This window comes from Hyposmocoma kahamanoa, unplaced genomic scaffold (genome assembly GCF_003589595.1).
Source record: "Hyposmocoma kahamanoa isolate Upper Pololo Valley unplaced genomic scaffold, ASM358959v1 62, whole genome shotgun sequence".
NCBI lineage: Eukaryota > Metazoa > Arthropoda > Insecta > Lepidoptera > Cosmopterigidae > Hyposmocoma > Hyposmocoma kahamanoa.
The window spans coordinates 21,794,203-21,810,802 of NW_020653850.1; the positions used below are offsets into that span (position 1 = coordinate 21,794,203).

The following is a 16,600-nucleotide window of genomic DNA, read 5'->3' on the forward strand; positions in this document are numbered from 1 at the left end:
AAAGCAGAAAATGATATTTAGACTTACAACAACTTACGTGGGAGTGTGGGAGGTATCGGTAGGCGATTACATCGATGCAAACACGCGACTGCATTGCCGCTTAATGTCGCGCTTGTGTGTAAAGGTAGACGATTAGCGACTGCATCGCGTTTGCATCGCTTCTCAAGGTCGTCGTGTCACCGTTCTAAAGACTCATATCGGTAGAGTCATTGTAAACCATTTCTGTTCTGCGCCTTTGAGTTCCTGACATCACACGATATTAATTTTTTCGTTTATCTCATCCAAATAACATCGTCTAGGCTTTCCTCTGCCCGTCTGTTCTTGGATTTACCCATCTATGCTTCTTAGAAAACTGTCATGTATGACGTATTAAAATAATAACTGCCGTCCGCTAAAACGCGGCAGCTGACAAAACCATTTTTTTAAATAGGTATCATAAAAAAATCAATTTTTTAGGATATTGAAATTCTTTACGATATTTCACCTATACCTCATTAGGGTACGTTCCAATATGTCGGATACGGTAACTAACATAACTGTTTTTAAATAGAGAATTTTGCGCTTTATCTTATGCTATTTAAAACGGAAATTTGACCACTTGTGACTTGTCTGCGATTAAGTTAGTGGACGTCAGTATACGTATAGATCAGGATTTCTTAACCTGTGGTCCATGGACCCATAAGGGATCCTTGCAATGGACGCCGGGGTTCCATGGCGAGCATAATGGAACAGCAACCGTTACACTAACTATTCATACGTAATTAAGTAAAGTTTAGTCACAAACAATGATGATAACAATTGCCATTACAAGAGAAACGAACGTAACTTATAATTTTAACGGAAATTATTTATTTACTTCACAACATACCTAGAACATGAAATTCTGAGTTTAACTACTTAAACAACTTATTTCTGTGAAAATATCGAGATATCACCAACGAATCCTCGTGGTAACGGGTCTTGTTGTTTTAAATCCAAGTTGTCACACTATTCAAAATAATTCACTATATTTATCGCCTTAGAGTTAGGACCTTAGTTAGGAATTTTTACATAGTTTGTTTTTAATAGTTTTGTTTAAGCAGTTTTGCAACTTCTTGTTAAACATATTAATATAATCGTAATACCGCTCGTTTAAAAATATAAATATAATATAAGCGTAATACACGGGGCATAACTATATTAATATAAGCGTAAAACATCTTGCATAAATGTATTCATATAATAAGAATATAATAGTAATTTCGCACTTGAAAGAGTCATAATTTAAGTGATTTAAATTGTAACTACAAGCATTATTGAAATTACTATATTATACACAACATTTTTATCTTAAAAATTACGAAGAATTTGCATACGAAATATTCACTCTAAAGCGGCGATGTCCCCAACCCGCTCCTTAGGCATGACCTGTGTCCAGCAGTGGAACGTATAATTGATTGAGGAGAATGGTTAAGATTCTCATTAAGTCCTCTAATCAATGCAGGTTTTAGATATCTTGAGATGGTATCATCCACTATAATTACTATTTAATAATACAGAACAAAAGAACTAGAGATGGATTTGGAGATCTGAAATCATCACAGCTTATGAGCATTTATATCAGGCTTCGAAGCTGCTTGTTAATACGTTCATTAATTTCTCTACGTGATACATTTAATTGCAGGGTGCACCTGCATAACTATCATTAGCAAATTAATTTAGAAAAATGAGTAAAGTAAACGAAAGGGTCTATCATTTTAAATACTACGTTTTTTATTGTACTGATTATTACTAATTACAGCTTTTTTACCACGGTATGAATTCAATGTCAAAAGTCAACCCGTGACCATGGAGCGTGTAACCGTTACTAAATATAGTGAAAATAAAAAGAACTCATACCGTGGTAAGAAAGCTGTCGGTAATTAGTGGTAATTTGTATTGCACTTCATTGTTGGATAGATAATGGGATGAAATAAAAATAAACACCTTTATTAAACTAATTATTCAATACTTTAAGTCGAAGTTATCAGTTTCCACCGAAAATGGAAAAATAACGTACCTTGAACGATAGTGGGCGGCTAGAGACGAAGGAAACTTACAAATTTTTAGTTAATAAACCCATAAAATCGACATAAAACCATTTTGTGTAGTTAAGTCAAGGACTTATTTATATTTCATTTGTGTTCTAATGATTTGAGCAAAGATTTAGTGATGTGTTAAGTTTAATGACCGAGAAATAGATATATATTATATTAACATATAAGGAACATCATATATTAACTTTTAAGCGTTGTTATTTTTGTTTTTTAGTAAATCCTAGTTTTGTTCAGACTTAAAGAAAAGAGCTACGTAAAGTGAAAATTACCTACGTCCTAAATGCTAAAGAAATGTAAACTGTTTAATAAAATCTCTCTCTTATACAATGTTCAAATATGGTCTTGGAATGGTAGACTATGTGTAAACTGAATTCATGTTTTTCTGGATTGGTAAGTGAGTTCAATTTGGAATATTTTCTAAGGTTTTTTTATGAGACTAAGTCGTTTAATTGGCGGTTCATTCGTATGGAAGGGCCGACTGCGTCGATTGATAGGATAATATTTTATAGTACTTTGCCGGTCGTACAATAAGTAACGTGACAAAGTTTTTAATTACTGTTAGACGTGAAAATCGCCAGGTGCAAGTAGGAGGGATTTCAGTGGCCCCCATTTGACCGACGATTGCCATATTTGGCACGTCGCGGCTCTAAATATGGCTCGGGCCGGCCCACCGCCCCGCGACCCGCCGCCGCTTGCGCCGCTCTACTTCCGACTCTATTATTTCTATTTACGAAATAAACTCAAAATAAAAGCTCTATTTTCATACGCGAGATTTCGGGCACTGAAACGTTCGCGGTTCCCGGTGCAAAGCGCTTTTCCTACGGATGTGTCGGGTTACGTTCTCGTTTGCTGTTTCTGTCTCGTTTGCGATTGGCATTCGTTTCTAGTGTTAGAGCGAGACAGATAGCGGTCGGGGCGCGCGGGATGGAACCGCGCGAAGTCAGTCGCGGTCCGAGCGGCCGAGTCGTCAGTCCCGCCTTCGGTCCTTTCGCGTTTTCGGTCAGTCTCCGTTCGTCGTTCGAACGGTGAGGTGTGGATAGCGCGTGCGCGCACCGGTTACTGTGGCGTACTGCGAGGTTATTATGGACGCGCCCGGCGGAGCGCGCGAGCCCCGCTTCGGGTCGCCTTACGGGATGGGGCTGCTGGGGGAAGTGCAGGACATGTACGGTGGAGGCCGGCCGCCAAGCTCTCTGGGCGGGCCACTGCGGCCTGGCATGCAACCCTGCCCGGTGCCTCGAGGAGTGAAGAGACCCTCCGACCAGTGCTACGACGAGCGACCCTCCCAGAGCTTGGGTTTGGAGCACTGCCCGATGCCAGACATAGCGGACGATGGCTATGCATCCCTGCAGCCCAAGAAGTCTCCCCCGTCCAATGGCAAGAAGACCAAAGGGCGCGTCAAGATAAAGATGGAGTATATAGACAACAAACTGCGGAGGTACACAACGTTCTCGAAGCGGAAGACTGGCATTATGAAGAAGGTGGGTTGCAGATACCACTTTTGGCAATATTCCATATGGACCGTCCGGACCACCAGCTGCTAAAATACTTGCAACTGAGGAAGTGCATGAATACAATGCAAGTTTATGCTGTAGCAAGTGAAACTAACAGTGATTGGTAGAAGTTATGACGATACAACATGAAAATAAATTGTGTACAAAGTTTTGTAAAAGAACAAACGTGAGAGGCCAAACTTAAAACTATTCAACTTCTTATACAAAGCAACTTAAAAAGTAACAGCAATATTTCCTAAATTAAAGCTATTGCCTAAATTAAAAGAAATTAAGTTTTGTGTCTTTGACAATCAAAGTTTAATTATTCTCTTATAAAATATATGCAAACATTTAAAAGCTTTAAACCAGTTCACTAAACAAATACAGAAATTTAGAAGCAAATAAATGCATAATTCTGTAATTTGCATTTTAATTATGTGTGCAACAAGATACATTGAGTGTATCATAAAATGTCAGTAATTTAATCATACAAAAACTTAGTTTCAATTATTATTATAGTATCATTACGAATGAATGTACATTCGTAATGACTAGAAACTACACGATCACAATTATTGTGCACCCAAAGATGTAATACAAAGACAAATCGGAGAAAATGCATTTGTTATTGTCAAAGAGGTTATGTTTTCGCGACGGACGAAAACCTGTGGAATATTGCCGAAAATGGTTCGGAATGCATGTTTTTTAATTTGAAATGTGTAATTTTCAGTCGAGCGGAGTATTTAAAGTGTGTTTCATATTCATTTCATGTGTTTTTGTGAACATTTGTGGAGAAAGTTTTGACAGGTGTCAGCTGATTCAATCTTAGTTTCCGTGAGTATTTCTATGGAGTTTACGCAAAAATTTATTTCATAAATTTAGCAAATTTTAAAGTGTCACAAAATGTTTGGTTTGTGTGTATAATTCTCGTAAAAAGTGCTTAAAATTAGTTTTATTTTTGTAAATTTCTGACAGCTGTCATACATTAATTAGTAACAATAAATACCAATAGATGGCGCTACTAGTACCGTTTTCGACAATAGTGATGTGCATATTATTCACTTCTCGATTCGCGCTTATTCTCGTTTTAATTGTAATATTATGTAATATTACGTTTGAGACTTTTTGCAAGAAGCCAGTCCTTAAGTTACAGATTATTCGTGTTAGGTATCAGCTCGATGCTAAAATTTAAATAAAAATTATATAGTACGGATATGAGCAGGCAGGTGTAAAAAATAATAAATATTGACCACAGGAATATGATTTTTTGTTCTGATTCGTATGAGAGAGATTATTTAGTGTGCCATTGAAATAACCATTAAAAATATTTTTGTGAAACTTAAACAAGGAATTCAATGCCGGTGTCCTTTTATTTACCATATGTAATTGTGATTGATATTATATGCATACAGTTCACATAAGTATATCTTACACTAAATGAATAGTATATTGATATAAATTACTAAATAAGCAAAATACCGAGTGAAATAACTGCATTGTAATTTTTCTTATCATTCCAACGTCGGCGCAAGCGCGGCGTTTAAATGGTACAGCGACGTAACCATTTATCTTGTAAGCCCTGAAGATTATATTAATTTCATTTAGAAAAGGATCTCACGATGAGAAGACATTTGTTTGCCTCTCGGTAATTAATTCAAAATTCTTTTGCAAATGGGCAAGAACGGGCATAAATTCTCTGAATTTTAGACTACATAAGTGGTTTTTATAGATTACATGATAGTGGTTTTTAAATTACAGAAAATGCCTTTAAGTTTCACATTTATGGCAAGAAGTACTGCATTAATGAACACAGTCTTTAGTACAGCTTATACGAGTCTATTTCATGTTTTAAATACGTCCATGGAGACACTTAAGTGGTTCAGCTGTTTTCTCAGACGCAGAAAATTTTAAACACTAAAACAATAATTTTATACTTTTATAATATGTTTAACTTTATTACCACGGAAGTTACTAACGAAAATGCTATAAAAACTAGAATTTATTTCATAATTGTCGCTTTATATTGTAAAATAAATGAAAATCCTCGCAATTGCGTAAATAAATTCCTATTCTTGAAGTCGTTTAATGATCAGTTAGGTGCTATTTTTGTAGTTTACATAATTACAAGGACTTTGTGAGTACCTTCTGCTATTTCGTTACTGTAAATTTAGCGACCGTTAGTGTTCATACGAGAACTTTAAATATAGCATTTATTTATATTTTTAATAATATATATTTCGTAGCAGTAGAGTACTGCCACCATACCTAATTCTGCCGCCAAGCAGTAATGATGCATTACTGTTTCGGTTTTGAAGGGTGGTGGTGAAATGACAGGCACATAGGACTTGTCAACTTATGGCTTAGGGTAAAGGCCCGGTGGCAGTATCCCTCTTTGTAATTTAAAGCTCTGAGTGAAACTGCAACAGTTATCATCAGGCGCACGACTTGTTCGTCCCGTCACTCGGTATATTAAATAAAAACTTGTCAAAATTATAGGAAGAATGTGTAAACTACATCGTAAAATTTGGACATTGACTGTACGGCTTATGGAGACTTAACACGAGCTATGCTATTCATTGTCCTGGAGCTCAAATCTTACTCAAGGGCGATAATTTATCACTTCTGAAATCATTCCACTAATGATTTATTCAGTAAAGTTATGTAGACAAAAATATAGTATTCCGCAGCAAAATGCCGATCGGTAGATTCATTAACCGGGTAGACGTTGTCAATCTGAACATGTAGCGATGTCTGCAGAGCGCATGTAGGGATGCCATCAAATCCCTGTGCTGTACCCTTAGCTCTTGATAAGTTACAAGCGAAACGCGAAAACCTTATTATTAATTCTTTGTAACAAATAATATTCTGCCAATTAGACCGTTTGCTAAACTTATGAGCAAACAAGGCAGAACTAAATCTCAAAAACAAAAAAAATACTGTTTTTTTTTCAAAACATGAAACAATTTATTTGTCGTAATTACCTTTGTTCAATACCTATTTGATAGCATAACCAAAACATATTTGGCACGTCATTTCATCGCCGTACCTAGATTATAGCGACTTATTTTTTGTTCCATCGACCCACACACATTTCTGAACATTATTCTGAATTTGTTGAACAATCGAAACATAATGCTTGACAAAGTTTACAACTTTGCCTGTAAATTTGATTAATTGACTAATACAGTTTTATCTCCTTTCTTTTTTCCTAAATACAGTCTTTAACTGACGTCCTTAGCGATCGCTTAAATTATTTATGTTTTAAATATAAAAACATATAAATATGCCATATACATATGTATTTGACCTGGTCGTATACGACTTTTATGCTGTAAAATGGTAGAGGCATTGAATTAAACAGCGAGTGACTTGCACCACGGGCTCGGGTCGCGTAGCACGCAAGCGGTCCTGTCGCGCAGCAGGTATCAAAGTTGCCCGCGCGGTGTGCTCTGTTGTTACTTGTTAGCTGCCCGCGTCCGCCTTCGTTGCCATTACACTACGCTTTTTCTCAGCTTCATGTGTAATTATATTAAAATTGTTAGCCTTTGGTGCAATATTTATAAAATTACAGATGCCTTGTTCAAAGTTGAAGAGCAAATACCGTTTCAGATTGCTGATTGCATTTAATCTGATTGATGAAGCATGACATTTCGTTTCTTTGTATCATTCTTCAATTCACATCTAATGTCAAACTGAATAAGATAAATCCTGAAGATAAATGTTAATATAGTGGACTTGAGTCCACACTTCGTCTATTGGTGCTTTTTGAACAATTCCAAAATCTATAAAGTAAAAACGAATTTATCCTCACGATCAGGATATGTTGATGTCTACAACCTGTACAGTAACTACCATACCTAACGAGAAATATGGCTTTTTATCTCCAAATTCTTTTTCTTATTAATACGTCCCGGAACTGTACACAATATCTCGAGAACAATTCTTATTAATCCAGTCTCCGAACTCATCAGAGTCAACTGTGCACGAGCGGGACTTTAATTACGACGCTCCAGGGGTTTTCGCGGCGACACGACGGCATTTGTTGTCGGCGGCATTGTGCCGTCTAATCGCCGACAATATGTTGCTTACGCCCTTTGATCTAGTAGCTGGACGTCTGTTCTCGACGTAAAAGCCTTGTAAGTCTTCCAGGAGGCTTTCTCTTAGACATTTTATTCATTTAGCGAGACTAATCCTTTTACTTTGGCAAGGTATTCAACATAATTCTTTTGGAATAGCCAGTTAATGTGTGTTTAGGTAAAAGTTCCGTATGATTATGAAAAAATCGCCCATTTATACAACGTAAAGCAAATTGTATGCCCTCAGTGGGCATTGGCACACAACCGATTTATTTATCTTCTTGCAATTTATCAAGCTAAAATTGAACCTTTAATAGGGTCCGATCAAACGATTCCGTTTAAGAAAATAATAATATCCCGCCTTCATTGTCCGGCGCTTTTCTGCGATGCAAGAATAAATTATACAGTCCGATATAGGCGTTCCGATATAGTCCTTAAAGAGGACATTTTAATAAATTTAAAATAACGATTATCGTTGTGTTGCCGAGTCGTGATTTCGTTAGGTTCGTGGTCGGGTCTAGGGCCGGAATAAGTCGTCACGAGCGATTACTAAATTAATTAGAACCTAGCTCGGATGTAGATTGCTCTCTAGATTATTTTCCCACACGACCCGACAGTATTTAGATCTTAGATTTTGTGTGCATTGTTTAGTTTAGGCTAAGTTATAAAGAATTTGTATCATTATTATACTACTAAAGCAGCATACAACATTGAGCTGCAGTGGTGGTGTGGTCAAGTTGTGTCAATTTGCGTCTATACTGAAGGTTACTTTGTGTACGTTGTGGTTATGTAGCATTTATCACTAACTTCTTTAGAATAATAAAATGTTTCGCAAACTCCACTTCTAGGACTTCTTTATTCGTAAATCCTCAGCATGCGAATGGTGCACAATTTCGGAAATGAAACAATTATTTATTGCGTGTACACTAATTGCGAGGCGGCGCGAGCGCATCAGCGACCCATATCTCACGCTCGGTTTTGTAATGCTAATGCAGTGCGACCTGTGTGGCGCTGCTTTGTATTTCGGTGGCTGCTCGGGTGCTTTAAATTCTTCTTCGGGAATGCAAGGGTCTAATTAAATTCCTGAGAGTCTAATTCCTTTGTACGGATTTGCGGCATGCTTGCAATGGCAAGGCATGTTTACTGCAGTATTAGATTACATTACATTCACCACATTTTTACAGTGTTAAAGATGTAAGTCGAAACACAAAATAAAAAAAAAACAGTTTCTTAACTTACAATATGGAGTATAGCATCAATATTTTTTAATTCTTCTTATATAATACACGAATATTATAGATAAATACTTATACCTAAACACATTCGATAACGATACGATTATAATCAACAGTTGCGCGAGGCTAGTGACACCGTAGTCGATAGATTGTACACGAGATGTTGTACCAGATTGTTCACTCATTTGTTACGTGAACAAAATCGAAAGTGCCAAATATGGTGCCTGTTTTACCAGGAGCGCAGCGTGTGTGTAGAGACCGAAATGTTGAAATTGTTCCAAAGGCCATCTCGCGGTGACAAGAGGTATCACTTAGTACCGAGGTTAACGCAAAATGTTATTATAGGGTTGTGAAAGGGCGTGTGGCGCGCTGTCGTTGCTGTTTCTTATTCTTTTTTTAAAGACATTCGAATCAGCGAAACGGAGAGGCAGTTGCAGATTTAAAAAAATATATAATATTTATTTGTTGACTGTTGTTGATTTCTGTCAGTGTTACGTTTTGTTTTTCCTGTGATTCTATTGAAGGTGACAACATGTGATAGAAATAAATTTTGCTGCCTATTTCCTTAAATATCATATACTCGGAACACGGGAAAATTTTGTAGTATATTTTATTCTGTGCTTTATGCAGGCTTGATAACAAGCGCAACAGCCTAGGCGGTCTGGTTACTAAGCGTCCATATGTCCGCAAGAGGCAAGGAATAGCGTCCAAATAATTAAGCTCTGTTGTCTTTCACCGATCACTTCTGCCGCTTTTATGAATTGGAACAGTTAGTAGAGCATGTCTCGGGACAGGGGAGATCAGTAGGAACTGGGCGTTGGTGAGGTAGGGAATGTGTAGCGTGTGCCCGCCTCCCCGTGACACTTGGTGAACGCCTTGTATTTATCATCTCCTGGTAGTTTGGTGTGGTTTGCGTGCCTTTTAGTGCTTACTTGACGCAAATATAAGTTTGCGAATAAACGAGACTGCGATTTTGAGGTTGAAATATTCACGTTTTTGGTGATTGTTGTATTATTGTTGTTTATATATTAGGTTTTAATAGGTTAATTTCTTTTTTTAACCGGCACTTCACGGTTTGTGTTGGTGCCTCCGCAAACAGGAAACGGAATTTTGTTATGGGATGAAATATAATTTCAGAAAAAGGTATCTGGAAAGTGAATGTTGATATTACAATATACCACAATGTGTTGATATAATATTTATAAATTAATTTAAAATAAAATACCGTATATAGCAAAGTATACTCTAAAATATTTTATAAGGTATCAAAGTATTTATAAGTTATTTCTATGTTATTTTTCATTCATTATTCTACTTCATTGATACGGGTAGTAATAAGCAGGAAGCAATTACCATTATAGCGGCAACTATGAATAAGAATTATATCAGACGCCATTTAAAATGCCTTTAGTTTAATATAAATTTATTAAAAATGTACGTATTATTTCTAATTTCCGCTACGTATTAATTTGTATCTCGTTTTTACGTGAAGTGCTGCTAATTACCTGTTTCCTTTGTCCAGGTTATTTATTAATTGTTTAGATTGTTTTTCTTCGTATATTTTTTTTATAATGGAGTTCACTATTCCCACGGAGGCCAGCTTTCAAATCGAAGAGATTTAAAAAAATAGATTTTTGATAAAATTTTACGCGGCGTCCCAGCACTACACAATTACAACTTTTCTTAGGATAATTTTTAAACTAGCAACAAAAAAATATTCAATAAAGACATTTTGCGTTTTTCCACTAAAGGTAGTGTGAAAATGCTAACATCCTTTCGTGACTTCTGTATATTTGGTGGTACCTATAAAACAAGTCATTGAACTTCAACAAAAGTGATATAATCAAAGATAAATTGAAATAATCAACCCTTGAGAGTCCCCGTTAAGGAATTCGGAATCTTGTATTTATAAGGGAAAAAAATTTATAGCTTTAAATAAAATTTTAATGAGAGACTCGGATTGTAGTACCGAGAAAGCTAGCAAAGTATACCTTTGAAAATATCCGCCAGCTTCTGGTTATCGAGCCTTCAACAGGGCAAACTAGAAGCTTGGCGAGGATTTTTGCTTGTTTCGCAAGGACCCAAGTCCCTGGGAGATTGGTTTATTTGAGACTTTTTTTCGCACATTGTTACTGCTCTGGAGGATACAATTTTGAGCTTATAATTTTTTTACCTACAAAGATGCTAGTTAACACGTAAATAGTAAGGTTTGACAAAACTAAACCCCTCATGTCAGTCGTTTAGCTAATTACTGAAGTGTTAATAAAATAACTTGCATTACATGATCTTCAACATAACGAAGAGTAGATAAAAAGCCAACACGAGGTACTTATACAAAAGGCCTTTGTATATTTTACACCTTGCAACCCAATTACTACGGCTAATGATACTGCTATCTCATACTCATCTAGTGTAATACCAGTATGTGAAGCAAAACTTTTTATTATTGAAACTTGTCTTATTAATATTAAACACATTATCGGCTGCACTGTTTATTTTAAAGAGTGATTATTTATTTTTATTTTACCTAGCAAAAAGTTTGGAATATCATTTTGAGCGCCAAAATTATGACGACCATATTGAATTTTTCGTTTATTCTCTTTTTGTACGTTATTTTATGTGCAATATATTAAATAGATGCGTTAGCTAGTAGATTTATACATAAGAAATGAAACTATTGTTTCAGATCTAAATCACGTATACTTGTTTTTTTTGCAAACAAACCGGCGTTTCAGGCCATTTACAGGTCCCGTGGTCATGGCTGACTGAGATGGCAAAAACCTAAGAACTCAAGGTAAAAACCACAAAGTTTTTTAGTCGTTAGCTTTTTATAATTTTGTAAAAGTACACCGCTCTTTATGAAACTCTGACTGCGTGCCTGACTACGATTAAGCTTTTAATTAAAACTTAAAAATAAAATTTTTCTTCAATGTTTACTAATTGGACAGAAAATTGCTCTTTCAACTTTATATATTTATGTTCTGAGTGTTCAGATGTTCTATAAGCTTTAAATGCAAAGTTTGAACTTTACATGTAACTTCGAATGCTTGAAATGAGAATTGTTCAACGGACGCATGCGTATCGTTATTTTGCGTCCTGTAGGAAAACAGAAAAATTGTGTTCTCTATTTTTTATCCTGTTTTAGGGTGTCAATGTCGCCTTTATAATATATTAATTCCTGTGAATTACTCTATCTGAAGGTGTTGCCTCGTAGTGAGAGGCAAGAGTTATACAACATTGAAACCCCCAATCCGCTATATATTCCCTGATTTGGCATTGGTTTTTTTATGCCCACATAAAGAAGGTACCATTCCATCAAATGTAGCATATCTTCATATTTGTTACAAAATTGACGTAGTGGAAATTGTGCTCTTTTTATTAGATGATAAAACTTATTTAGGAAAATGTAAAGCAAACACTGGTGTATTTATAGAAAGTGTGCTGTCCTCAAACCCGTGTTCCCTATGTTCTATTACGAAAACGCAATGAAATGTGTTTTCATGTGAGAAATTAACATCTGACATGAAAAGATTTTTCATCATAGACATTATCTGTTTTTTATTGTTTCACATCCACGAGTTACCAGTAACGTTTTGGTTTCCTGGTAATAATGTATGCAAGTAGTCCATTGTTTCTACAGACTCAAATTCCCCAAAAACGAATTCCATATTCCGCGCGTTATCATACTTCGTGTTCTCTCTTTGTACTGTTTCGTCGAAAACGTTCGTCGTAAACAGTTTTGTCGTGAGCCGAGTGCGCTTTGATGTGGCCGACGGTTAACGAAGTACGATAAACCGATTAGTTGATGTAATATCGATTTCGAATCGTGTAATCAGTCCGACAGCAGTATTGAGCGACAACTGTCGTTTGATAGTGCGCTTGGTATATGTTCGGCTGTGGGAACCTTGGTAGCCTAGCAAGTTGTACATTTCTAACTAGTAGATGGCTCTTAGAATCCTCTATAGGCCTGTCTGACTGGTAAAGATCGCGAGTAAACTTGCTCAAATGAAGTATGTTTGTATAATGTGCGTGTTTGATACTCTGCAGTTGAAAACAGGTACTACCTTGTAGTCGGTACTTAAATGGAAGAATAATATGTCATATATAATTTTGGCTATATGGCCCATGGTAAAATACGTCGGCCCAATGACGGACAGCCCCATATCTTTCTACATTAGTTTTGATTATAGTGACTCTCCCTACCGACCCTTAGGGTATACGAGAAGGGTACTATGACTAGCGAGCGTACCCGCACAGAGACCATCTAAGTCAGGTCTTTACCCGGACGTATGCACGGTTCTCTGTGGGCTAGTGCCTTAGGTGAGCCCCTCCCTATTTCCCAGATAGGTACCGGAGCTGTAGGAGCTGTAGGCACAATGAGGGACATTGTGATAACTTCACATTTTTAGTAGCAGTAGAGCTTCTTGTGAAAGAGTTCATCCGTAGAAGTACTGCCACCTTACATGTTTCTGGCTCCAAGCGTAGAGCATTACTGCGATGCGGGTTTGAAGGGTAAGGGTGCTGTTGAACTTACAGGCACATGGGACTTTTCAACGTGTCTCAGGGTAAAGGGCGTAGTGCCCCTCAAATCTTTGCGATTTAAAGCTCTGGGCGGCACTGCACTGATACGGACAGGCGTGTCGCTTACTACCATGCACACGACCTTTTCGTCCTATCACGTGGTATTATAAAAACATGGTATTTCGAGTTTTTAAATCTTCATTTCACGCAATTTATTATTTATTTTGTTATAATTGCGTATGCATCGGAAAGCGTGAACATCATCAACAGGTCGTACAGAAGATTGAGCTTAGAACTTGTTCGAGGGGTGTCGAGCTGGTTTTCAAATTGTAAGATAAAGTAGTGTTGGGATAGATCCTTGGCATGTCAAGCAATTTTAGAGAACTAGTTTCTTCAACTGATAACACGACTATAGAGATCAAGTTAAAATTGCTATTAGTAGTGTTGTATTCAGAGTATTAAAGCAATGAAAATTTAAAATTTATATTCATGCGATTACGCCTGAAGCTACGCCCGCAATGTCACTTGGCTTCGTTTTCGCTTTCTCCACTAGCATCATGTTCATTTACGCCTTTATTGAAAAACATGAAATTACAGTGACAGTTATCGCTAGTGCCCGCGTAAAATGTTTGTATACAAAATGTTATTTCTTTTTGTGACCGCTAGGGGCGCTGTATAAATTGCCATACAAAATTGTGAAGCTATTTACGCGGTCGCTAGCGATAACTGCTTGCACAGTAAACTCGTGATAGAGGCACTTGTTGTTTTTATGGACGTTTTAATCTGGTTGAAATATGTAAGTCGAGGTCAATCTTACCCCACGTGTCCCTCTAGGGTCAATTTATTGTTTGTATAGTTTATGGCAGTTAGGTTTTATTAGCGACCCTGTTTACCTTAATTGGCAATTAGGGAGCTACTAATAAAGACATAAGGGTTTTTAATGCAGCAATTAAAAAATAATGTGCCATAATTTATTATCGAAATGGTTAAAATTAATGTCAACAAACACTTGTTTAACATCGATGTAACGTTTTAATAAACTATCTTGTAACACTTGAATTATTTATACAATTATTCAGTTAAACAAGCAAGTATCTAAAGCCCTTAAATCAACGCGTAAAACAAATTGAAGAAATGATAAACTCCCCCTATTAAGCTTCGAGTGAACTAACGATTGCACCTGCCTGCGCTCGCGCAACAGGTTCGACCGAAATAGTCACTCAGGTGTCATGGCGTTACTTTACTATGCAACGTTTATATATTTTGTAAAGTTTTTTATTATTATAAATATGACAGTAGGCGTTTCCAAAATTCAACATCATCAATTTCAGTTTGTCCCCTTTCTAACAGAAAGACGATTGGTTATTTACAATTTAATTACAATTTGGGATGGTATATTCGGCAACTAACATTTATAACTATCAGTAGAGTAGAGTAGCAGAGAGTAGCAGTAGAGTTTCTTGTGAAAGAGTTTGTCCAGGGAAGTACTGTCACCTTACCTATTTCTGCCGCCAAGCAGTAATGTCAACATTACAGCGTTCCGTAAGGGTGCAGGTGAAATTACAGGTATATGGGACTATTCAAAACAATCAAACCAGAATCAATTTAGTAAATAAGTTTTCAAATTGATCCTATCAAGAATCGAGCTTGAGATCTAGTTATTACAGTGTCAACCGTCGTCGGGTCACCGAGGTTGAATGTTGCGCATAAATATAAATGGAAATGTGTTAAAAATGTTTAAACTTGTGACAGTGATTTGCTTGCAGAATTCTTAGATGTCAAAATAATAAGAGGTAAAAAAATTAGGCTATTGGCTATAATACATTAACATTCAATTGGGCTGTATGTTAGTAGTGTCATTTAACCAGCAACAAAAAAATGCTATTGAAATTAGATATCTGTCATTTCAAAATTGGAACATTGTATTTGTCACAATTTTATTAACAATAAAAAATTAAAATACTGTATGGAGTTTCTAAGACATATTGGTAGGTACCTATCTTTAGCTCATGACATTTTTTTTATTATATTGCGTGTATTTTTTTATTAAACGTATAATTTCCAAGAATCCAAATTGTTAATATAATAAGATTTTCTAAATTAACAATTCATTTATGAGAAAAACGAAACGCAGACTTCACAGTTTACGTTTTAGGTGTCTAACATTCGAAAAAATATACGGAAAGCTTCTCTGTTATGGCAATACTTTACGAGTGTACAAAGTAATAGATTAGGCTCAATTTACAAATGCTTACAGCCTATTAGCACCCTGTGTTAATGTTTAATTATCTGTGGTTACCATCGAGCGATGGCGGGATAGAGAGGAACTCAGCGATTGAATCAATCGATTAGATGCAGCTGTTGTTATTGATTAGTCGATGTTGTTGTGATAGAAGATTAAAAATATGTGAAGTGCGATATTAAAATAATTGCTGCTACTGTGGGATGGTAATCGTTCATAGGTAACCTATAGGGTTGTATTACAAATACCGGGTGCTTTTTAATATGTTAGTTAATTAATCGGTTTTAGGTGGTTTGGTTTGTAAAATCTACTTTAACCTACCTACAAATTGTTCATTTTTGTAACTTTTCTGGCCCAGGAATCGAATTAGGGACCTCTGCGTGACAGACCAGCATGGTAACCTTTGGTTTGGGTTGATCACAAATAACTCTTCAGTCCTTGAAGAACGGACAAAATTAAAAAATACAGTATCTTTTTGTTTCTGGCTCTTGTTCAAGCTAATGAATTTACTCTAGTTACTTTTTAATAACTGTATAACTTTTCCAAAAACTTTAAATATAAAAAATAAGGGCCAGCGGCGCGTGGACATCAATTCTTAAGGCCAAAGCATAAACCTTACTACTTTTACCTTTTTTCAGTGCCGTGGGACACCTATCCATCAATGAAATGACTGAAGTAATCAAGGATTTTTTTTTTTATTATTATACCAAGTGACGGGACGAACAAGTCGTGCGCCTGGTGAAAAGCGCCTATCCATAACAGTTGCAGTGCCACTCAGAGCTTTAAATCGCAAAGATCTTAGGGGTACTGCCACTACGCCCGTCACCCTGAGACATAAGTTGACAAGTTCCATGTGCCTATAATATCACCAGCATCATTACTTTTCCAACCCGCAACGCAGTAATGCTCACATTACTGCTTGGCGGCAGAAAGTAAGTTGGCAGTACTTCCTAGGATGAAC

At 36.4% G+C, this 16,600-nt stretch overlaps 1 protein-coding gene across 2 annotated transcripts in view; it reads left to right on the top strand.

Moving 5' to 3' along the window:
* The first annotated feature begins 3,027 nt into the window (after window positions 1-3,027).
* LOC113229651 (serum response factor homolog) overlaps window positions 3,028-16,600 on the top strand; it is a 491,024-nt gene continuing 477,451 nt past the window's right edge. For both annotated transcript variants that reach the window (XM_026463320.1, XM_026463321.1), the window contains exon 1: window positions 3,028-3,553. In XM_026463320.1, coding sequence (XP_026319105.1) covers window positions 3,158-3,553 — 396 coding nt within the window. In that variant the 5' untranslated portion in view covers window positions 3,028-3,157. The remainder of the gene's footprint in view (window positions 3,554-16,600) is intronic.